This window comes from Balaenoptera acutorostrata, chromosome 1, assembly GCF_949987535.1.
Source record: "Balaenoptera acutorostrata chromosome 1, mBalAcu1.1, whole genome shotgun sequence".
Classification (NCBI taxonomy): domain Eukaryota; kingdom Metazoa; phylum Chordata; class Mammalia; order Artiodactyla; family Balaenopteridae; genus Balaenoptera; species Balaenoptera acutorostrata.
In genome coordinates this window covers 75,630,913-75,655,954 of record NC_080064.1, presented here as the reverse complement: position 1 = coordinate 75,655,954, position 25,042 = coordinate 75,630,913, and the positions used below count along the sequence as shown (strand labels likewise).

Here is a 25,042-nt window from a genome sequence, read left to right as displayed (position 1 = left end):
TATCTTGTGGGCCATGATAAGGCATTTGGACTTCATTCTGAGGGTACTGGGAAGCCGCTGGAGGATTTAGGCAAGAGAGTGGCATGGTCAGATTTGCAGTTTAGAAAGACCACTCTGGATAGGAGGGCTGTGCAATAATCCAAGAGACCAATGATTATATTCTGGACTTGGTGGTGGCAGAGTGGCTGGAGAGACATGGATGGATTTGAGCCATTTTAAGGAGACTGATCTGTCAGACTTGATTGATGATTAAATTTGTAGACAAAGGAGAAACTGAAGCTAAGAATAAGCTTCAGTAAACTGGCTTGAACAACAATCTGTGTGGATGGACAAGAGAATGGAAGGGGAGAAGGAGCAGACTGGACAGATCACGATGAACTCTGTTCTGGGCATGTTGACTTTGGAGTTCCTGTGGGACTAAACAGGGATGTCTCCCCGGCAGTTCTGAAGCTCAGGAGAGACCACAGCACCAGCAGTGATAGTTTGGGCACGGATGGCATTGAGGTGAGGTTTGAAGTCATGGGCCTAGATTAGTCCAACCATAGGAGGGAGCACTTAAAGTTGGAGGAAAGAAGAGTGAAGCTAGAGATCTAGCCTCTGGGAAACACCAACACTTAAAAGCAATGAAACAGAATCAGAGACAGAGAGCTAGAGAAAAGAAGCCAGGAGAGAGCAGTATCACTGAGCAAAAGAGGAAAGCTGGAAGGAGAATTCCTGGGACATGTGTGATCTAATCCTATGTTAAAACAATTGTGGGTTGATACCAAATGAGCAAATATGACAATTCCCTGGTATTGCAAAACTAACATTTCATTGCTCTTCATAAGAAAATGAAGCAACTTCATTTCATAAGGAAATGAAGGGGGCTTATCAGAACCTCAATCTATTTCATCCCCACAAACATGTATTTGAGTATGGTATAATCATGAAAATACTTCTGGAAAGATAATATTGCAAAAAGCTCTGAGAAACTGAAAAAAGTGATTAAATGGCAGTGTCACACTAACGTCTGCATATCATCATAATACATCACAAACTTGTTATTCAAACTCAATACATTTATGTAGTACTTCGGACTTTTCAGGATACTTTGATGATCTCATTAGCCCCTGATGTGGTTATAATGAACTAGATGACTCTGGCATCAATGGGTTATTACACTGCTAAGAGAAAGTAATAAGCAGCATAAAAAGAAGAATATAGACAGAGTTACAGAAGTTCAGAAAAGGGAAATGTTGCTTGTGTGAGAGAGGGTGAGCTTTGAAGAGCCAAGAGCACTTTACTGAGTGCTTACACTGTGCCCTGTTACTGAGGTAGGCACCGTATGTGTTATCTCATTTAAAGGACGTGAGTACGTTGAGTGGTAGAAATGGGCATTTTACACAGAGGTAGATGGCAACTTTGGTATTCATCATAGTGTCTGGCACAAAAGCGCAATAGCTACTAATATTAGTGGTTGTCATTCATTGAGTACTTCCTGGTGCCAGGTGCAACCGTTCGTACATGCTGTCACATTTCAGCTTCAATGCAACCCACTTACACATAAACTCAAGTGACTCACACAAGTGAAGTCCCTGATGAAAAACAAATCGCATACTCAGCTAAGAATTTTGAGGAGAACGTTTAATAATCATGGGCTGGCCAAAAAGTTCGTTCGGTTTTAAGTAAAAATAAAAGACATTTTTCATTTTCATGAAGAACTTTATCAAACAATGTGTTCGCTAACCGAACTAAGTTTTTGGCCAACCCAGTATTTCCTTTAAAAGGAGACTGTTTTTAGAGGTGTGGGCAGAGTAAAGAGAACCAATAAGGGATGCTGAGGCACCCAGAGACTAGCAAAAACAGGAAGTCATTACCACCCTTAGATGGAGATCATTTAAGGAACATCATTAAGCAGTTCAAGCTCAGCTGCAGTAAATTGGCCACTTCTTTCCAGAGCATAGACGTTAGCAATTCTCACTTTGCTGCTTTCATCGATATTTTTACGTCAAACATTACGTCACGGTTATGTTGGATCCCTTGATCCCTTCTGCAACTACTCTGACCAGCATTCACAGTGCCAGCAAATACTTTGAGAAGCTGGTGAGGGTGGATGGCCCCAAGCACAGCCTCATTATGCATTGAATATTGCCAAATGCTCTTTCTGAAAATGCTGAATTGCCTTTTCTTTGCATTCTTTTTTTTCTTTCTTTTTTTTTAAAAAATAAATTTATTTATTTCATTTATTTATTTTTGGCTGTATTGGGTCTTCGTTGTGGTGCGCGGGCTTCTCATTGTGGTGGCTTCTTTTGTTGTGGAGCACGGGCTCTAGGTTCGCGGGCTTCCGTAGTTGTGGCTCGCGGGCTCTAGAGCACAGGCTCAGTAGTTGTGGCACACGGGCTTAGCTGCTCTGCGGCATGTGCGATCTTCCCAGACCAGGGCTCCAACCCATGTCCCCTGCATTGGCAGGCAGATTCTTAACCACTGTGCCACCAGGGAAGCCCCCTTTTTTTCTTAACATTCATAATATCGTGTGCTTAAAAGAGGACTTTAAAGTGTGCTGTTTACTACTTCCATGTAAGTAGTTACATAGGGTTATGAGAAACCAGCCAGGATCTAGAATCGCCAAAAAGAGGGACCACCAGACAGAAGTTATGGTTATAGAAGGGTTGTTGCTAGAACCATGAAAAAGCAGGAAGGGAGTAAGAGGAATAAATATGTTAACCTTCCTTTCCTCTTGCCCTCCCATCTCCTGTAAGTGCCGCCCACTGGCCAAAGCCAACAATAACGGGATCCCAGGTGATACAGTCGATGAAGGTCAGTCCTCTCGGGCTCAGACTAAGACAGAAAATAGTGAAGCATGGGTCTTGGGCACACCAAGATTACACAACTAGAATGCAGGAGGGCCAGGACTCAAAGTCAGGTTTATTATGCCTATTCACTGCTTTTATGTATTTCTCTTCCATACATGTTGCAGGTGCTTGGTAAATATTTCTTTAAAGAATGAATTCCCAGGTGACAGCTGAAGAAACCAAGGTTAGGAGGGTATGCATCTTGACTTCAGGAACCAGAATCCTGGAACCATCTCCTAGTTTGTAAAATGCTGCCTGCCCATTCGACCAAACATAACTCACTGCTTGTATGTCAAAGGAAATCTGCAGCAGTCGGTTTCCTCCACAGTAAATCATTTTGTGTCAAACTTAATGATTCTTATCTGGCAGCAGTCAGGACTTAGTGTCAGAATGCAGACTTATGGAAAAAAAAAAAAGAAGAATGCAGACTTATGGTATTTACTTGATCTAGTATTTCTAGTACTTGGGATGGATGAGGACACTTGAGCCCTCATTCTCTTTAAGGACTCCAACCCCTACCCTCAAACACCCAACCCCAGTGAAAGCAAATCTTGTATTTGCTAAAAATGGAGTAAGAAAGGAGTAAGGCAGGAATGTCTCTTTTAATCCTGAAATAATTGCTATCTAAAATTGACTTCAAATGCAGGTCCAGAGATATTATCCATGGAAAAGAAAAACTGCCTCTGTATCAGTCAGTGTCTAGCTAGGAGAATATAAACAGCTCTAGGTATTTCAAATAGAGGGAATTTAAACAGGGAATTAGTTACAAAGATCTTGAAATGTGTGGAAGAGAAAAAGGAGCAATTTGACCATAAGTCTCACAGTGTAATTCACAATTACATCCCCAGTACCTGGTATGTAGCAAAGGTTCAAAAATGTGTACTGAACCTATGATTACACTTGTGAGTGAGATTTGGTCTATCAACCTAGGAAGGCCATGGGTTCTGCTGGAAAGCATTAAGATACCTATATGACTCTGATAATTCAATGGATGTATGTGGTTTGGCCTTAGGTAGGAAATCATGTTCAAAGCCTTCTGAGCCTGTCAGTGCTACTGTATAGCACAGAGAATTCTATGTTCTGTGATAACCTGTATGAGAAAAGAATCTGAAAAAGAATGAATATAGGTATAACTGAATCACTTTGCTGTATACCTGAAACTAACACAACATTGTAAATCAACTATAATCCAATAAAATTAAACAAAAACAAAAAAACAAAGCAAACAAAAAGAACCCAAAAGCTAAAACAAAAAACCCTCAAAACCTGTCAATGAATAATATTTAATGAGCAACTACTAGGTACTAGATACTATCCTAGGCACTTTTCTAAGCACTTTGTATTATTAACTTTAATCTTCCTAATAACCCTATGATAATGGATTCACTGTTTCCAATTTCATAAATTAGGATGAAACGGAGGCAAAGAGCTTTTAAGTAACACAACTAAGATCATACAACAAGAAAATAGCAGAGCCAAGCTTCCACCCACAGAGTTTGGCTTCAGAAGCTACACTCAGACTCCACACCATATGTCCGTCCACTGCTCAAGTGATGAAAGCTTAGCCTACCTTTCTACCTTTATTTTCCATTTCCCCCATTGTACTCTGGGGCATAAACCAGCTAGCTGTTTCCCCAACCTGTTTCGTCTCCTGTCTGGGCTCATAGAAGACTATTTCCCAGCTCTTCCCTTTGGTTACTAAAGCTGTATGTTACTGAGTCCCAGCCAGAGGAAAGTGAGCAGAGGTGATATGCTTCCTGGCCACTTCCTGGCCTGGCCCATTAAGCCTCTCACACGTGGTGCTGAATGCTCGGTGACTTTCTTTCAGCTTGAGGAAGGTGAGCGTGGTGAACTTGGATGCCGTATTTGAAAGTCCTGGAGCCACAAAATGGAAGAAGGCCAGACCCCTGCATGTTACTTGGAGAAGAGTCAGGAACCAATCAAGACGTTCTGTGTTAGCCTTTAAGTGAACAAGAGATGAACTTCTATCAACTTTATTCCACTATATGTGTTGGGGTCATTTTGTTACAGCATTATCTTAGAATTATCTTAACCAATACATACAGGATTTGAACTGATCTGTTGTTGCTTGAACACGCATTTGGCTTTTGCACATACTTTTCCTTAGAATTCTCATTCTATCCTTCCAATTATTCACATCCTAAAAATTATTCAAGGCCTAAACCAAGTCCAGTCACCTTCAAGCAGCTCTCTTCCACTCCCACTAGCCACTGTGATTTCTTTTTCTCTTAACTTCCTATAGCACTTTGTTGATTGTATCTCTCACATGCCCTTAGCATAGCTCTCACTTTGGATGTCTTATTTTCCCAGTAAGCTCTTCAAGGTCAAGGATCATGTTTTAATGCTTCTCGTATGTCTCTGAAGTACATAACATGGTGTTGTGCCTTGAGAATTCTCAATAAATATCTGTAGGGAAAATGAATTTATATATGTATTAGACTTAATAAAGCCCATTTTCCATTTGGGCTTTATTCCATTTCCATTTTCCCAAAAGTGGTCCTTTATCACTCAAGCAGGAAGGCATGTAAGAAGTGATTTACTGGAGTTCGTGTCTTTATTATTCTTTTCACCAATATACACATTCTAACACTTTTGGACAACTGCTTAGAAGAGACAGAAGGCGTGCTTATCAAATTTCAGATGACACAAAACTAGAGGTAATAAATAATGCACAAGATGACAGAATCAAAATGAGGCAAGTTGGAATGAAAATAACATTTAATAGGGATAACTGCAAAATTAGATTAAAAAAAAAAGTGGCCCAATTTCAGTATGGAAAGATAGGGCTAACACCAGTTTATAGGAAAAATCTTTCAGGTTTTAATTGGCTGCTGGGCTGACATGAGCCCAGAGTGGATACACGGGACTTTGTTTATAATTAGGCTCAGGGCACTTGGTGGCAAAGTATTCAGGCTCTAACAAGGCACAGGCATGAATTAAGTTTGCTAGGTGGAGACCAGCTGGAGGTGGATGAAACCTCAATGTTAGGTAATGGGGGGAAAAAGGCCCATACTTTAGCCTGGGCAAGCTCAGCACATGGGGTAAGTTTCACCTGTAGCATTGGTGGGAATCCCCCGCTGAGAACACCATCAAGTGATTTCTGGACACTAATTTGGTGCCAATTTAGTATCAGCATGGGTTCCCTGAGAGTTTTGCCTCAGAAGTAGAACCCAGTAGGTCTCAAAGGTTTGTTATTTTACTTTTGGTCCCACTCCCCAGTGTCAGGGTCAGAGCTGTCCTTCACTTAAGACCCCTCACTTTCAAAGCTGAGAAATGCCATGTCATCTGGGTAAATTCAAGTCACCCTTGAGAGAGGGGAGAGAAGGCAGATCACATCTCCTCTGTTGCTCAGTTGGGACAACTGTTCCAGGATCCTTAGCTAGATCTCTCCTAGAAACCTACATATCCTAAAAACTGGTATCAGAGTTCTGACAAAAAGGCTGTGGCCTTGACCTTGGCACTGGACCACCAAAAAAGCCAATACAATTTTAGGCAGTGTTAATAGAAGCCTAGCACCTGGAATAAGGGTCCTGCTGTAGTCTGTGCGGGTCAGACCACAGGAAGAATTGTTTCTATTCCAGATACCATGATTTAAAAGGGATACAGGCAAACCACTGTGTATCAAAAGGAAGATGACCAGAATGTTGAAGGGATTTAGAAACCAATCACTAGTTACTTTTTGGTGGTTCAGGATCAAGGCTTGGAGTGGGTCAGGATGGCGGGTGGGATGCGGTGTCAGGTAGCATAGATAGCAGAACTGTCTTCAGATATGTGAATGCTGTCTTGTGAAAGAATACTAGCAGGTAATGCCAGAAGGCAGAACTGGGACCCGTGGGATTTAAGCCCACAATGAAGAATTTTTAACTGTGATAACTCTTCAAAAGTGGAATACACTTTGCAAGTAAGTGAGGTTTAGAATGTTCAAGTAAAGGTCTGGTCACTGTCATAGATGTTTTAGCTGGAATTCCAGAACATTGAGTGGGAATTTAGATGAGAGGGTTTCTAAGGTCCTGTTCAAATCTAATGTTCTATGATCTAATCAATCTTAAAATTAGAAATATGCTACAGAACGTGAGGAAAGAAGATTATTACCTGAGATTATTTTGGAGTTACTACCTGAAGTGGATCTTCCCCTCATAAAGTGCAGAACCCATGGATTATGTAATCTGCAATGCGTGAGAGGGGAAAAATAGAAGCTTAGTACCATTAAGAAGGGAAAGGAACTCCCTGAGGGGCATGAAAAAAGAAACGTTCAACAAATATCTTGGGAATTCCACGGAGTCTGTACAGGCCTGAGGGAAAGGCAAGGGAGGAGTTTGGAAACCCTCTTTCCCAGTGCCAAAAGCGTTCTGACGCTCCACGTCTGAAACTGCTCAAGGTGAGCGCACATCTATCGTGGAGGAAAGCACACTTGGTCTTTGCCTCCCTACCTCTGCGGGCCCTGTAGGCAAACAGAATCACATTCTTCGTAAGAACGGATTGTCCTTGAAATACTGTGAGTTTCCATGTGTCTATGTCTCTCTACATATGTGTCTCTTGGGCTCCTCCTCTTTCTTTCAGACAGGAAGAAATAACATTCTTTTAATAATCTAGAGTCTCACGTGGGGTGAGGGGTCATCTGCAGAGAAAGTCAAGGTAAGGTGGACTTGGGTGCGAAGACAGATTCTCACGCTAGGAACTGGGGGTGGAGGTGGGGCGTGGTACCGCGTGCTGGGCAACCTGGGAGCAGGAGAGTAGGGAGAGAGGTCAAAGTATCTATCCACAAAGGAATCCCATCCTTTGCTTCCCGACCACCAAGAAGACCCCACAGTCGCTCTGTCCAGAACATAGCCCGCTCTCTAAGTGCGCCTTGGGTCGACGTGAGGTGTGCACCTGCGGCGGAACCCAGGTAACGTCAAGTCCGGGGACGGCGCCTTTTGGCCGAGGTCCCCTCACCGGCGCGCACCTCTTGCGCTGCCGGCTTCCTCGGCCGCCGCCTCCGGCCCCACTCCTCGTGCGATGCTCGCCACTACAATTCCCGCCTCGGCTGCCGCAAACCGGAGAGTGCCAAGTGGGCGCGCGGGCTGCGCGCGGGCCGGCGCCCGGAGGTCTGGGCATGCTCAGTCGCGCGGGCAGGGCTCCGGGCGCGAGCGGGGCTCCCGCTGCACCACATTCATCTGCTGCCAAGGGGAGCCGCCGGGCGCTCGCAGGCTCGGCGCGCGCTGCCCGCGGAAGACCCGGCTGCCGCGCCCCCCGCCGCCTCCCCGAGCCATGGCCTCGCTCGGCCATCCCGCCGCCTTCGGCCGGGCCACCCACGTCGTGGTGCGGGGGCTGCCCGAGTCCCTCGGCCAGCACGCGCTGAGGCACACCAAGGGCGACGAGGTGGATTTCGCCCGCGCCGAGCGGCAGCACCAGCTGTACGTGGGCGTGCTGGGCAGTAAGCTGGGGCTGCAGGTGGTGCAGCTGCCGGCCGACGAGAGCCTCCCGGACTGCGTGTTCGTGGAGGACGTGGCCGTGGTGTGCGAGGAGACGGCCCTCATCACCCGCCCCGGGGCGCCGAGCCGGAGGAAGGAGGTAACTAGCCGCCCGGAGACGCGAGGGGCGCGGCCGGGGACGCGCGCTGGGCCCTCCCGCGCCGCCCGAGCCGGACGTGCGGGGGGAATCGCGGAAGTGGCCCCCGGGCTAGTTCAGAACTTCCCATTTGGGGGAGACGGTGTGTGTGCGAGAGAGAGAAGTTCATTGTTCACGCCTCCCGGCGCAGCTTGGATGCCTTCTAGGGGAGCCGACTGAGTGTGGTGGTGCGGACTTGGGCAGGTGGGTGGGGTGGGGAATCCGTCTCACAGGCATTTTTATTTGTAAAGATTAAGAAGCAGCGAAGACAGTGCAACTCTGCTCGTTTCCCAGGGAGCGGGGGCAGGGAGAGGTGCCGTTCCAAGCGGGCGGGCGGAGCCTGGGCGAGGGCTCCGTGGGTCCGGTTGATGACCCTAAACCCCCAAGTCCTGCCAGGAGCTGGGAGCAGGGAGGGCCAGATGAATTAACGGTCGATGCCCGCAGACCTGGGTCGTCCCGAGTTACTTTTCGGTGGTGGAGAGTGAGTCCCGCAAAAAGGGACTGGCAAGTGCTGAGGCAGAAGACTGGCCTGTTGCTGAGCCGTGGTGTTTGGGTTTGAAAAGCGGAACTCGTTGTAGGGTGTTGGGAGTGTGTATGTGTCTGTGTGTTTAATTGGAAATGGTGGTTTCACAAATTCAATAATTTTTATTCTCTGTATTTTAAAGTTCATAGCAATTAGAGCTTTTTGTGTTCTCAGAGGATGGTGACTACTTTAAAATATTGCAGTTTGTGAAAATGTCTGTGATTGCTTTAAACACAAGGTAGGTTAGTGGGGAGAGACAAACAAGAGTGAGATTGGATTTTAAAATGCCGTCTGGCCTGGGATTCTTCTCATTGCCTGCTAAGAGCCCAGGGTCAAGACTCTTGGTTGCTATTGGCATCAAGTGGCATTGCAAGAAGCTGGTGATTTCTTTCATATCTGGAGGGTTAAGGATTTTCCCTCCCTATTTTTCCTTTATTCGATTCACATTGGAAATGCCTCATAAAGCTTGTAGTTAAAATATGCTTATCCTCCACATGCTTCATTACTTGGCTGCTAGAACTTTGCTTGGTCTGAGAGAATAAGTATATTTGATTTATTTCCCACTAAGATAGTCAGCTTTTTTTTTTTCACCCTGCCTTAGCAGAAAACCAAAAGAGTAACAGGTCTCATTCTCTTAGCTCTTTTATCTCCTTTGCCACCTCTCCATCTTTGAACGTGTGAGATGACCCACTCTATTTTAAACTGATAAGCATGTAACCCCATTTGAATACTTTCTAATGTGTCCTAGGCCATATGACAAAGCTGTGGTTTGTGCTTAAAAGAGTAACATAGATTTTAAAAACCCTTTCAAAATGGTACTCATTTGATGAGGCTGGTCCAATTTCATGTTAAGAGACTGTCATATATTTAATCATCCATTTCATTTTATTGCTATAATAAAACCTTTCAAATTTTGGCCTTCCTGATACTAAAGTGGGCAGTGATCTGTCTCCCCATCAGATTTTGAGGCATACGTTTTTAAATGGGTTTCACTCTTCAGGCTGGTTGCCCACTGCCAGAGGCCACATACTGTAATGGATAAGAACATCAGACTGGATCTAATTCTGTGACCTTAGGGAGTATCTCTTGCCTCAGTTTTCTCATCTGTAAAGTGGACATAATCATACCTATTTCATAGAATTGTAATAATTTATTAATCCATCAGAAATATAGAGGACAGGACATTTCATAAGTGTTGGTCGTTCTTATTCACTTTCCAGTGGGTCGTGGAAGATTTACTCCTTGAGCAGTAAGAAGTCTACTTTACACTGATGCAGTTACAGTGACATTTCCCCTTCCAAAGGTGAAGGGGAGTCTTCTTCATGCCTTAGGTTCCAGCCTAATCTGCTCATTAGCACTGCCTCCCAGCTCAAGTTTTCTGCAGGTGTGTGGTCCCTCCCCAAAACACCTTTGCCATTGCACCTGATCTGGGTTCCCAGAGTAATGGGCTTTCCAGCCAGAGAGAGGAATGCGGGCAGTCATGTTGGGTGAGGTGCTTCAGAGATTTCTTTGAAATCTCTCACAGTTTGCTGCCTACATTGAAGTTAATAAATTCTTGTTAAATGAATGAACAAATGAATTAATGAAATGCTAATTAGCTAATACCAGCAAGCTGACAATAATTACTTCAAGGACTTCTTGGATTGTTTTATATATATATATATGTATATACGTATATGTGACACCTAACTCCCTAACTGAAACTCCACAACAGCTGAGGCATTATATTAAAATTATTAACACTGATCTCCTGTCTTCTCCTTCTGCATTCCATTTTCCACACTGTAGCCAAGCTGGTCTTTCTAAAACTCAGATCTGATACTGTTCCTCCTCTGATTAAAATTCTAGAGGAGCCTCCACTGAGCTTGATAAACCCATTGAGCTGGGTTCTGCTTTGCCTTTCCAGCTTCAGTTGCATCTCTGACCCCACCTGAGGTGCCTCCCAATTCTTGGCTCAAGCCAGGTTCTTTTTAAAGCTCACCATGCTGTTGCTTTTATGGGTGTACATTCCTCCTTTGCCCAGGACATTCTTCCTCCTTCTTCTCCTGCATTTTACCTGGCTGTTTCTACTCATGCTTCAGTTCTCAGCTTACTCTTACCATTAATATTATTAGCTAATCTTTATTGGGTGCTTGCCATTTGCCAGACATTGTGCCGGATTTATGACATGTGTTTCATTGAATGCTCACATCACCTCTTTGAGCTCATTGCTATCATTATTCCTGTTTAAAAGTTGATGAAACTGAGTCTTAGAGAGATTAAATAAATTGCCCAAGGTTATAGAGTGGAACTAGTGAAACCAAGATTTGAACTCAGATTTGCAGGACTCTAAAGCTCTAGTCCCAACTGTTGTGATATTAGATTTCACCTTCTCAAACATTAGATTGGTTGGCCTTTTATGAGCACCTCTGTACTCCCTGTTATGGTATTTATCATACCATATGGTAATTGCCTGTTTATCTTTCTGTACCCCCCACTATTATGAAAACTGTGAGGGCAGGGATCATGTCTGCGTTGTTCAACATTTTATCCCCTGGGCCTTGAACACAATAATCATGTAGCAAATATATTTTGTTGAACAAATTTGTTCATGATTTTAGGTCAACCTTCGTTCTCCCTCATTATGACATATTTGGTGTTTTGCAAGCATTTCCAATCAGTAGAGTCGCACAAGTTTCGTTACAACTATGGGTGATTTATAAGTGTTTTTCTCTCCCTCTCCCTTTCCGTGCCTCTGTCTCTTGTTGTTGTTTTGTTTTTATTAAAATCCTGAGAAGTTTCTTCTTAATCAAAGCATCATGTTATATTTAATTACTTTTCTTCCTTGGAAGAAAGGACTGAGAACCAAACTCAAGAAAGTAACGCTTCTGTGAAAGCTCAGTGTTTGCCATAATGGGGCCAGATTAATAAAGATTAATAAAAGATTAATAAAGATTAATAAAAAGATTAATAAAACATAGACCCTGTCTGCAGCAAGCTTAAGTTTTAGTGAAGAAAACTGCATATAAAAAAGTCAGCAAATAATATTACTTGTCTAAGAACTTTGTGTCTTCAGGAATATGAATGTCTTAATATGCTTAATATTTTGAAGACAAATAAATTAGCCTTAAGAAACCAATCATATTTTAAATGAATCCAGCTTACATTTTAGAGGGACAAAAAAAAAGTTAACTTCTAAACGTCAGAGTCCAGTAAGCAAATATCTAAAAGCTATGACAGTGTGCGAGGATTGGGTTTTTTAAAAAATAAAAATTTTGTTTCAATTGTACATGTCCGCAGTACCAAATTCAAAAGGTACAAGAGGATACACGGTGAAAGTAAGTCTTGGACTTCCCTGGTGGTGCAGTGGTTAAGAATCCGCCTGCCAATGCAGGGGACATGGGTTCAAGCCCTGGTCCGGGAAGATCCCACATGCTGCGGAGTAACTAAGCTTGTGCGCCACAACTACTGAGCCCGCGAGCCACAACCACTGAAGCCCAAGCGCCTAGAGCCCTGCTCCGCAACAAGAGAAGCCACCACAAGGAGAAGTCTGCACACGCAATGAAGAGTAGCCCCCGCTCGCTGCAACTAGAGAAAGCCCGCGCACAGCAACAAAGACCCAACTCAGCCCTAAATAAATAAATAAATAAATAAATAAATTTATTAAAAAAAGAAAGTCTTGCCCCCCTTACCTCACCCTTGTACCTGACTACCCAGTTCCCTTCCTCAGAGGCAGCTACTAATGCCATTTTCTTGAGGTTTTTTTTTTTTTTTTCCCAGAAAGTTTTTAGTACTTAATAAATGATTAACTGGCAGAGTTTACTCAAGGAAAATTGGGAAATATATCCTGTGCCCTTTCACCTCCCTTTCAGAGCCATTTTATCCTTTCCCAGGTACCAGGTATTAGTATATGGGGTATTCCGTCTAAGAGAAAAGCACACAAACTCATTCTCACAAAGTGATAATGGCTTTAATTATCCTTGCCTGGAGCATTTGCACTGTTAGGGACCTCTTTAGGAAGAAGGCAATATGCTTAGCACAAAGTAATAAATCTCCAAAGTAAAAATAAACATTGAGGGGGGGAAAGGAAGGCATAAACGGAAAAGGTAAGCAATACGTATTTGCATAGTAATTCCCCTTCTATTGGGGCACTTAACTATTTGGACTTACATATTTGGGTCCTGGTTTATTCTTTGGTTAGGAAAAAAGCATAATTATATCGATCCCAGAGGCAAGGTGAGCCTTAAGACCATGTCTAATGACCAGCCAACTTATGTGTGTGTGTGAATCCCAAAAGATGGTGTTATTATTAGCTCTATTTAAAAGATAAGGAGACTGAGTCTCTGGTAACCAAGGTTAAGTAACTTGTCCAAAGTCACACACAGCTGATAAGTGGCAGAACTGAGCTTCTCATGAAAGTATGAAGGTCTTTTTTGCTTGAAGTGCTTGTTGCCAGTTGTACTTAATCATAATAGATCATTTAATCAGTATAAAACTGCCACCTGAATATCATTTTACACACTAACGATATACAATATAACTTGGATATTAGCTAAGTGAATCATTTTACTTCCCTCCTCTCCTAAATGAGAGTAGATTGTTTTCATTTTAGTTAAAAAAATAATTCAGGCATTTACATGAAACCCACAAATTGCCCGGGCACACTTTATGCATAATTGTGCCTTATTTACCGGCCTATTGGATGATTGCTTTTTTAAATGCACATGTTTCCTCAAACTTCTGTTTAACTTCAGGTGAGTAAACTGCCCTAAACCATAATTATAAATTACCCTGATTCTCACCAAGCTGGAACGTGAAGGCGCTGGAGGCTCTTCACATGGCGGCAGATTAAACGGTTCTTGATAAATTGTCACCTCCAACTGGTTAGAACAGCTGCTCTCTTTCAGGGTGTTTCTCTTCCGACTCTTCTACATGGCCTTGGCAATAAACGTTTGGAAATTGACGTGTGTCTTGGGAACTGGGATGCATCCCATAATGTAATCTACTCCCATGCAGTTGATCTTGAAAGCCTTGAAAAGAAAGAACATAATGATGAGTAGGGAGTGTCTTCTATTAGATAGTATTAGCTGAAAATGAACTTTCTGCAGAGATTCCTAGAATCATTATAAGGCTAAGAAGGCAGGGACGGATCCCTTATAATTCACATATGCTGGGAAATTGCTTTTGCATGTTTTTGAATTCTTATTGAGCTCAGATTTCTTCAAAATTAGGTATCCAGTCCATTAATACAAACCACAACACAGAAAAATCTACTTAAGACTTTTGAAAAGATTTACCTTCTACTGTCTTTGCATCGTAAATAAATTATTCATGAACCTCAATATAAATTTGGAAATGCATGTTTAAGAAATGAGTGATGGTTATTATTTATTTTATGGCATTTGCTGTTTAAATCTGTAACCACTTCAGAAAGCCTAGTCTTCTGACTGGAGATCTGGACACGTGGTAGAGTTCATTCCCCTAATCAAGAGGTGCCATAATAAAGGATAAAATAGCTGAAATCTTAATGAGAAAAGGTTTCATTTATATCTTATACAGAACACAGTGCATTGTTCACCCCAGGTAGTAGAAAAATATTTACTGTAATGCAATCCCTGATGTTGCATCAAAATGCTCCCCTGACCTTTGAAGTTGGCTTTCACTGCTGTTCTTAAACTGATATTAGGTATTAAATCTGTCAGAGTCCTCAGGTGCATTTCATAAACAGGCACTTTTCATCCAAATGGACAAGCAAGAGTAATCTCAAACAACAAATCCCATTTAAAAATGTGTGCGTGTAATGCCATCCCAGTTTACTTTGTCATTGTCAAATAATGTAATAATATACATTGTTTTCCTGAAACTGAGTGCTGAGGGGTAGTAGCACGTAGAAAGGAATAAATCACCAGACTTTAGACTGCTGTTTCTAAATGTCTAGATCATCTAAGCAAGTATGACCAGAGAATTGAGCACAGCAGACTACAAAGATAGAAGTACAAATTAGTATAGGGTTGGTTTAATTTTGCCCAACAAATCAAACCTGAATTAGTTTAACATAGCAAATTAAAGGGAATACAACTTTTAGTCTGCTTTTGTAGCTAGATGGGCTTATGGGATAAGCTGTCATTCTAATGAAGATGAATATATCAGTATTTTGCTTGATTTGAATATGTGTGAGTAAGTAAATCTTTGACTTCATTAAAAATATGTTTGCTTTGATTCCTTTGTTCTTTTGTTTAAGAAATATTGAAGTTTTCTAATTTGCTTCTAGCAGTGATGATGAGTGCCATGATTGCGTTAAAAATGACTGTGTTTTTGAAGGTAAAGGCACGATAGTTGCATCACTCATGTAGTATGTTTGTGCCTTCAGCAACTGTCTAGACCCAATGTTTGGTGGTGGGGAGATGTAGGTGAATTAGGTACCACCGTTGCCCATAAGGACCTCACAGTCCAGCTAGGAAGGCAGACCAGTGGCAGACACTTGCAGAACAAGAGGACAGGGTTTTATGACAGAGCTCTGTCTGGTGCTATAGAACCTCCAGGGGGTGGGTCTGACCCATACCAGGACTTCTCAGAAGAAGTGATAATTGAGTTAGAAGTAACCAGGGGAAGGCAGAGAGGGGCAGCCTTCAGAGATAGAGGGCACTGTGAGATAGGATGAGGGTGGTGGTACAGTGAAAATTAATTTCACTCATGTTGGGAAGGATGCAGGATTGAGAAAAGCCCGCCTGTGCCCCCCTGATCTCTGAGATTTCAGTTCCTAGTTCCAAGTTCACCAGGAGAACCACATCCTTAACCGCGTTTCCTGGTTGGGGCCCAGAGGGAATTGGCTGCCTGGCACACTCCATTTCTAACTGTACTCCCATCTTTTCTCCTACCACGTGCTCCATCAAGGTCTGGCATTCCTTCCAGGATTCCTGAATAGCCCAGTTTGGGAACGATATAGTCTGCCCTGGAGTGGACTGAAGTCCACTCCAAATCTGAGATTCATTTCTTGAGGTTGCTAGAATGTCATTTGGCTGGGTAGTAATTTTTCCCCTTTGGCCCAAAATGTGAACATTAGGGTGTGTCAAGCAAACCTGGCATCTGCCATGTATAGGTATATAATATTATCCATGTCAGTGGCAGGTAAGAGAAAACTCTTTCCTGTTTGCTGTTGAAATGTGTTTTTATTCACAAATCTTTCCATCTTGGCAGTAGACACCATTGAGTCTCACATTAATATAAATCAAGTGCAGCTGAAACTGAGCATGCATTTATAATCATAGGCTGAATTTTGTACAAGCTACAGAAGGCAGCACGGTTGGGATACAGCACTATTCTAGATATTAGGAGACACTGGTTTTTATTTTTGCAGTGATAATAAGATCTAATATTCTTTCCAGCTTGGAAATGCTATACTTTCCTTTTGGAACTCAGGGTGTGTTAAGGTGGAAAGTGGAGGGTGGGAAAGTGATAGGGAGATGGGGACATTATAATAATTTACATTTGTGAGATGGGATTGGGGTTTGATGAATAAAAAAATACTGGATTTTATTCAACCCAAGGCATTATACTTGTTCTACTTAATTAACCAATCATTTAAACTCATGCCTTGCTAATGATAACCCATTATGAGATGAAGTTGAATTTGCTAATAACTCTATTTCAAAACCTCTGCTTACTCCGCCATTTATATAGCACATTTGATAAGAAATTTTTCCCATAGAAAATGTTAAATAAAGGCCATTGAAAGAGCATAAGATTCCTAGACCCACATGATTTCTCCCATCACACATCACTGTCATCAGTGTCTACCAGCGGATGTTTCTGTGGTGAGTGTGAATCAATGGCCCAAAGAAATGGAGAGAAGTGGATACAAGATATGTGCTGTGAGTTGTAACTAAAAGTCTTGACGTGCCCATAGCACTTCTTTCTTATAAACCCTCCATACGTATGTACTGATTTCCATCTTGTGCTGAAATTTGAGTTTTGTTTCCCAGATTTTGACTTTTGTCTTCCAAAAAATGCACACAGTTATTTTTCTGAGTAAACACAAAAAAGTAAAAGATACTCATTTAAAGGTAGCCTTTCTATAGTAAGCTGTGTACAAATTAAAACTGTGACACAGTAAGATATTGATGTAATTATTTTTTTAAACTTGGAGATATGCTTGTGGCAAACTTAGACATTTTTAGCCTGAAATGATTCAAAAAATTGAAGTTAGTTAAATAATCTTGGTGCAGTTACAAGATAAAAATAGAAGAAAAATACATCCATTTTATTCTTTGAATTTTTTTTGAATCATAAGGAAACTTTCATTTTACAGGGAAAGAGTAATGTAACTAAAGCTTGGCTTTGGGTCATATTTTAGGACATTTGTGATATAGACATATTTTCCAATTCAAGAGTTTTATGTGGAGAAGTTTAAATCTAGTGCTTTATTTTGAGGTACTCAAATCATTTTTGCTCTTGCTTTTGGTATTCTCCTAACTTTCTGTGTGCCACCTTAGTCCTTTATCAAGGGTCCTGGTTTTCTGGCTCCCCTTTCTCTGAAAGATGCACTGTTGAGAGAGAGAGGGGCCCTAGTCAAAAAGGGCACTGATTTCTTCACTTTTTTCTGTTACTCTCTAAACATCTCTAAAGCTTTAGGCCTCCCCTAATCTCCAAGCTTCCCCAAGCCACCCCAAATATATAAGCAGTTTAACTTGGAATAGAGCACAGCTTCAAGACAAGGCTTTTAGTACAGAGTGTGTGTGTGTGTGTGTATCTTCAAATTGCTGCTCTCCGCCCACTATCATGGGGTCATGAAATCAATGTAGTGAGTCATGTCTAGCTCTTTTATTTTTACTGTAATAGAATCAATAGAAAATGTCAAGAGTACATGACAACATAGGGTCAGTATTTTTTCATGAAACCTTTCACTTTATACATTTGTGTTTGTGTGTGTATTAATTAGGAATATAAAATATGTTTCTTACTCTGAGTCATGGTAAGAAAAAAGTATAAAAACCCACTGTATCTCCTTTCAACCAGACTGCACCACTCAGCCTTTTGTAGAAATTCTAGAGGGCCATGCCTGTTGGCCCCAGGGTTCTCATAATCATGGCCCAAATCCCACATGCTTCTCTGTGCATATCAGAGCGTACTGATTTCCACTTGCTTGGGTTGACTCCTCACAGTGATGATGTCCTGGCTGTTTGGATCCCTATCCATCCAACACCAACAGCAAAAAGCATAATTGGGGAACATGACGAGGAAGAAGACTGTCAACTTGACTATTTGCTGGGAGCTGATTCTACTTCCCCTTCTCTGGTGACATTCTAAACCAGCCAAGGGATAGTTACATTGACCAAGACGGGAAAACATAGTTTCCATCTGAACGTACATCTTTTTCATTTTTTGGAGAGTAGATTTGGTGGCAGCAGCAGACCCTGATCCCCTTGCATCAGGAGGGGTTCTGCTCCTGCATCTTCCCACCTGCAGCCCCCAGGTGGAAGCTGAGATCTGCACGGATGCCAGGAGACGTCAGGGACCAATGTCCGGATCTGTCCTCTTGGAATGAGGACAGAAACTCAGAACACTTTTTTGTTGTTGTTGCTCAAACAACCCCAGAATGTGTGCAAACACAGAAGGTGCTAAAACAATTATAATGTTCAGGTCATTCTCAGACCACTTCCTAAAAGGCCTAGAAGGGACCTTGAAAATCACTGCTTTCATCATTTTTTTCACACATCTGTGACACTAAATGGGTGTAAATCCAGCCTTTATGGAAGAATGCCCAAAGGAAATTTAGTTTTCTTCCCCAAGTAACTCATTTGGGGAGTTGGTGATGGTGTCCATTAAATAGGAGACATCTGGATGGATGTATAGGTTGCAGTTCATTCTGAGAAAGTGTATTTGACTGGTGAGTAATGAGCTAGTCTGTGACTACAGGGAAACAGAGCATCAGTTTTTCAGTGGTAACCCCCTTTTCACAGCTGAGCAGCCTATTACTAAGAGTGGAGTGTGCTCCCTCACACATGCTCTTTTGTCCCCCCCCAACCCCCAAAAAGGAGTGCTTTAAAGATTTTGATAAGAGACATTAATGATAGAGGCAAACAGTGTGTGGCTATGACTGGAGAAATCATGTGTTTGTAGGGAAAGGGCAGGGGCTTAGAAATGTGCGTCTTGGAGCTGTAGTTACATGAGAAAAAATGGGTAGTGCGATTGTCATGTTTGTGTCTGCATTTTTCTTTGTGAGCACTCAACTGGACAACTGAAGCCTCTGAGTGGTTTGCAAGAAAACTGAGGATTAATATTGCTTCTAAACTGGACCCCGGAGAGAAGCTTCTTGGTGAGGGGGAGGAATGATAGGGATTTAAGTTAGGACATTTTCTTGAAAGTAAATGCAGGAAAACATACACGATGTGGGGCCCACTGGCCTCATTGCGGCTGAGGGCTCAATTAGGATTTGATACACGCTCCCTGAAACACTCGCCTGCCCTGAGGTCAGCCTAATGACTGGAAATTCCGCAAATGTAACAGCTACTGTCCATTGGCCTGTTTAAAACACACACACAAACGCGTGTGCGCACACACACACACGTTCTGAATCAGGTTTGGATAAAATCAGTTTTCTAACAGCGCCTTCCTTGTAAATAATGCTTCGTAGTAATGTGGGTCATCAAAAATGATTAGAGGGAATCTTGAGTCACATTATTTTGGTGGACCACTAGCCAGGAGAACTGTTTTTTAAATGAATTCTACTTTTTCTCTGGGCTCTTTCAGTCTATGATCACCTCCATGTTGCCCTCCTTTCTTCTTGGTTTTACCCTTTTCTGGAGCTGTCAATGGAGGAGAAAGAGCGTGTGCAGTTCCTGGAGCTTCCCCACCCTTCTTTACACCCCTCTGGTTGGGGAGTTCCTGCAGCACCATGGATTTGTCCTCATATTCTGGGTCTGGCTAGTGATTGTCAAAGTACAAGTTTCAACTCATAAGCGGATCATAAAGTCAACCTAGTGCATCACTCCACTTTTTGTTTTTTATAATGAACTGGAATCAATATTTCTGATAGAAATATCAGAGTGTGTGCATAAGACAGCCATGTATTGTTTCATGTAACTTTTGTCTTCTTTATTCACATAGACACATATACATGTTCCTTTGTTTGTTGTGGATCCCAATGTAAAGTGTATTTCCATGACTGTGGGTCATTGGCATCGAAATCTACTTATCTAGTAGACCAACATGAAACGTAAATACTATCATTTTAGTTTTTGTTGACATTCTTCGCTGTTTGCAGCAACAATAGAATTTTGGTGTGTGTCAAAGGCACTTGACTTTCATTGAGCAAATGGGTAGCTTGATCTCAGGCACTCCTTTCATTACCTAATAGGAAGGTAAGGCCACTCATCTAAATGCAGCAAAGTGCTTGAGATGGAGAGGAAGAGAAGAAAAGCAAACTGGAAAGGTAGTGAAAAAATAGTTGGAAAGTCTTGGGCTTTTCTCAGTGAATAAGCATTTTCAGATATCAAGGACTCCCTCACATAAATGCTATAGAGTATTTCTGTACACTTAGAAGTGATATGTTCATTTGTAAAACAAAGTATGATGTTATGCTGTTACAGCCCAGGACGGCAGGTGTTCAGAAAGCACACCTCTAACTAAAAGGGCCACATTAGAGCCCTGTGCACTTTCATGTTTTGTGGACTCCAGCCTCGTTTCCACTGATCCTACTCTCCCCTGCTCCCCACTGATATGTCCACTTGCATCTTCAGCTTGCTCCACTCCCCAAATCCATCATCGCTTGAGGTGCCTAATTGTCTCAGGTACTTCAGTCATCATCCCGGCATGCTCACTAGTCACACAGAGCCCGGTGTGTAGAGACACTTGCCTGTTTTTAAACTGACTCAAGAGGCAGACTGACTCCTGTGACATTCCTTGAGCTGTGCTTTCTCCTTTCCATTTGCCCTTAGAAGGGGTGGAAGAGGACAGCTGTGAATTCAAACTGTGGTTCTCCTGCTTATTAGCTGTGTGGCCTTGAGCAAGTTGAGCTTCAGTTTCATCATTTGTGAAAACTGGAGTAGTTTTGATGACCCTATAACTTTGTTATGATGATTAGATCCATTTACATATTAAAGTGTCTAGCGGTACCATGGAAGAGTAGCTCTTCCATCAGTGATCAGTCCCTCGTCTTTCCGTGGTTATCCACTTTCTGTCTTTCTAGAGAGCAGTCATTCAAGCCCCTAAGGATTGAGACTGTGCTTTTCTCTTGCTACTTTCTCTCCCTGGAAATTGGAGATCTCTGTCCCTTTGGCTGTGGGCTTGCTGCCTGGGGCCTAACCAGACGAGACTCTGCCTAGAGTTGGGATTCATGGCTCTTGTATTTTGGTCTCCTGTGCTGACTCCACCTGAAACCTGCCAGGAGGTTGGAAAAGCCATTAGAAATATCCACTTGAGCCTCAGTGGGTGGCTGGGCCAGTCCCCCAAAGCCGGTGCCAAGAAAAAAGGCAGGTGTAACGTGGGCCCTGGCTTTCTCTCCACCCCATTTTTTTAGGAGTAAGTTATCATATTCAACTGAATCAAAATATACTACCCTTTCTATAATTCCTCTTCATCCTTCTGATCTTCTGAGTAAATGAATAGTTAGAGAATCTCTGCCTTTAAGCTTGCCATTTGAACTGGTTGTGTATGGGTGTTTAGATTTGAATTCACATTTCCAACTCCTTTACACATTTAATAGCTTTTCCATTTTTAAGAACTTTTAAAATTCTTCTTACATTGCAAGGTGAAATTCCACCTGGAGTTGAGTCTTGGTTCCACTTCTCAGTTACATCATCTTGGGCAATTCACAAGTTTCAGTTTCCAGTAAAATATCTTTTTGCCTGTCTCCCAAGGATGTTGAAGATCAAAGTGTTCTGAATACTGTGATGCCCTCTACAAATGTGATTCCACTGGTAACACTGCTATGATGAGTGATAGATTGTATCTAATGGTAGTAGTAACTTTATTATTTAGGAACTGGAGATGACCCGCTTATTCTTGATGATGTCTCTGACTGAATAGATTTGACCAATATCACTATGACCACTAAGCTCTGATAACCCTTTGAGAGGGGCAATGATAAAAAGAGGCTACCCTTAGCAAGCTCCAGGCAACTCTAAAGGTCAACTACTTGTTAGCAAGGTCAACTTGGGCAAATAACATTTGGGCACAGTTTTGTCATCTGTCCAAAAGAGTACATGACTTTTGTTCAACAAGCAATTACTGTTGTTGAGTGCCTGCTGTATGTAAAACTGAAAAAGTAAACAAATATGATGCCTGCCCCAATGGAACCTGTAGTCTAACTGGGGAGATAAACATAAAATAAGTAATCACAAATATGTGTGTACTTCAAAACAGTGGTAAGGACCTACTGTATAGCACAGGGAACTATATTCAATATCTTATAATAACCTATAATGGAAAAGAATCTGAAAAAGAATATATATATATGTATAACTGAATCACTTTGCTGTACATGTGAAACATTGTAAACTAACTATACTTCAATAAAAAATAATAAAAAATAAATTTTAAATTAAAATATTTTTTAGAAAGTGGTAGGTGCTGCAAAAGAAAAGGATGACTTTCCTCATAAGGTTGTAAAAGGTTCATAAGAGACCTCAGCTGGAAAGGGCCTGAATATCAGTTCTTAGGTAAGACCTCTTATTAAATAGTAGGCGGTAAATGTTTGTTGGTCAAATGATAAATAGCTGGCTGCATATGGTGTTAGCAGAGAACCTCCCCCAGGCAGTAAAGAGGTCGGTTGTCATTGAGCAGGACCTGGACTAGAAGTCTTCAGACCTCTCTGCTTAAAAGCTGTGTAGCTGTGGGCTCGTGGGCGATTGCTGTGGGCTTCAGGATTCCCCCCCGTCAACTGGGGTGACGCTGCTCTCTGTCACCCTCTGTTGTGCTGAAGTGAAGAAACGAATGAAAGCACTCTGTAAGGATCATGGTTGTGGGTATTAGGTAGTGGCTGCCTCTGAACTCTAAACCCAGCACCTGTAGGAATGGGCCGTGGCCTGCCCTGTCACATCACCCGAAGACAGGTCCCCAGTCCCACAGTCCTCAGCAGAAGCCTTAGGACCAGCTCTTGGGGTCCCAGCCTGCCTGAGATGGCTCTCAGACCTTTGATAGCAAGATCTACAGCAGTGGCATGGAGTGTATCTGGCTTTTTACCCCATGTTAAGGGACTAGCTAGCTTATGGGACTCCTGGGAAAGCCCTCTAGCTATGAGAGACCAAGGAGACCAATCGTATCAGAATATGCACCCTCTAAGCAAAGTTTGGGCTCTAGGTAGGCTCCAAGCACATGGGTGACTACCACTTATCATGTGCTATGCTTGCTGCTTTGTTTACCCCACTTCGTCCCACCCTTATAAATCCCCCCCCATTTTACAGATGGGAAAACTGAGGAGAGGTTACTTGACTTACTTGTGGTCAAATGCTTACTAAATAGTGAGATAGGGAGCCAGGTCTTTCTGACTCCCAAGCCCAGGCATGTGGTCCTAATACCAGAGAGACAGCAAACTACCATGCTGACCATTAGAGAATTTGGGTTAGCGGGACCCACAGCCATAGGCAGCTGCCCCGTCCATTAGTGAGGACATCAAGAAGAATGAGACAAAGATTTCCTTTCTGAAGACAGAGTTTCCGCTCAGCAACTGCTTATGCCTCTATCCCTCATCCATGAGGCCAGCCCAGAAACCTTCCCCACCCAGCAGAATCACAGAGGCCTGGCCAGTGTCTCCAGCCATGCATTTAGTCTGGGCTTGATATTTGTTGACAGGGTTCCTCGCCAAATAATTAAGCAACCCATGGAGAACTTTGACCTTACCTTGTACGTGCGGGAGGGCATGCTGAGTAAGAGTCTGAACAGGAATCCTGGGAATGGACCCAGCTCGAGGAAGGAACCCGCCCCACCCCCCGGCTCTTTGGAGTAAAGAACAAGGGTTAATTTCATCCATACACCCTCACTGACTCTTGCTCAGTCTCCACAGAGCTGATTCAAAGGGAAGATTTATGTGAAAGGTAGGGGCACAGATTGTTACTATTCTGGAAGTAGATGTTACCCTAACTCTGTGTGTCTCCGTTGGTAACACAGACCCCAGGTCAACAACACAAACAGTACAAGCCCCAGTGCAAGCGATAAGACAGGCAAGCTGCAACTTGTCTAATTCCTGTGCACCTGCGTTTTGGTTGAGGGAGCGGGGATGCACATAGAAGTATGCCAGGACATTGTTCTCCCTGTATCTTAGGGGAGGGAGGGTAGGCTTGGCATGCCTGGCTTTGGGTCTCAGCATCCCTTAACCCCCCAACTAAGATGCTGAACTTTTGTGATGGCTAGGGTAAACCCTTGGCTTCTTACCCTCCCTCCCTCTTCAGTCTTGCTCTTGAGGCCAGTGTTACCCATATTCAGGCGAAACTAATGCATTACCCATGCCATTGCCCCTGTTTGTACAGCTCTGGTTTTGTTCTTATGAATATCCCCTCTCCCCTCTGTAGAGGACTAGAGTCTTGACCCCGTACTCCAGCCCCCTGGGGACCTGCCTCTGGCCAGCTCTGACTTGCAGACCCTGCAGTCTGCCTATCTCTGCACCATCACACGTCCTCACACCTCTCAACCCCGCCTCCCACTGGTTCCTGCCACCATGCTGTCCAGAGATTCTGCCCCACCTGCTTGGACTTCCACCCACCAAACATGTGTCTCCATGTGCCCCCGTCTAGCTTTCAGGTCCATAGACCCGTTCCAGTGTGACCCACCTTCTCCCAGTTAACCCCTTCACAATAAACAACAGCAATAATAATCTCGTTTATCATGTATTTATTGTGTAACAGCAGTTTAAATCCATCATTCTCACCAGCTGTCTTGGTCCTGTTACAAGCTCTTGGAGCAGTCTGGCTCTTAGCAGAGGAAATTAAAGGACCCCTTGGTCAGTAGGTCAGTGGGTCAGCCTCATCATTTCTGCTCTTGGCCTTGTTCTGTCATTACCCTTGCTCACTTCCTATGCTGAAGTTGTGCCCCGGTTCCATTAACTAGGTTTATATCTTGACCTTCTTTGCTGATTTTCTGCCTGGATCCCCCACGAAAGACCTCA

General features: G+C 42.9%; 1 protein-coding gene across 11 annotated transcripts in view; it reads left to right on the top strand.

The window, feature by feature from the left end:
- Positions 1–25,042, top strand: part of DDAH1 (dimethylarginine dimethylaminohydrolase 1) — a 252,938-nt gene that overhangs the window by 98,837 nt on the left and 129,059 nt on the right. Inside the window, exon 1 of one of the 11 annotated variants that reach the window (XM_007173038.3) lies at positions 7,954–8,405. The exons of 9 other annotated variants lie outside the window; for them this stretch is intronic. In XM_007173038.3, the coding sequence (XP_007173100.2) occupies positions 8,103–8,405 (303 nt within the window). In that variant the 5' untranslated portion in view covers positions 7,954–8,102. Of the gene's footprint in view, positions 1–7,953; positions 8,406–25,042 lie in introns of those variants that run through there. One more of the 11 variants, XM_007173037.2, reaches the window with a different exon arrangement.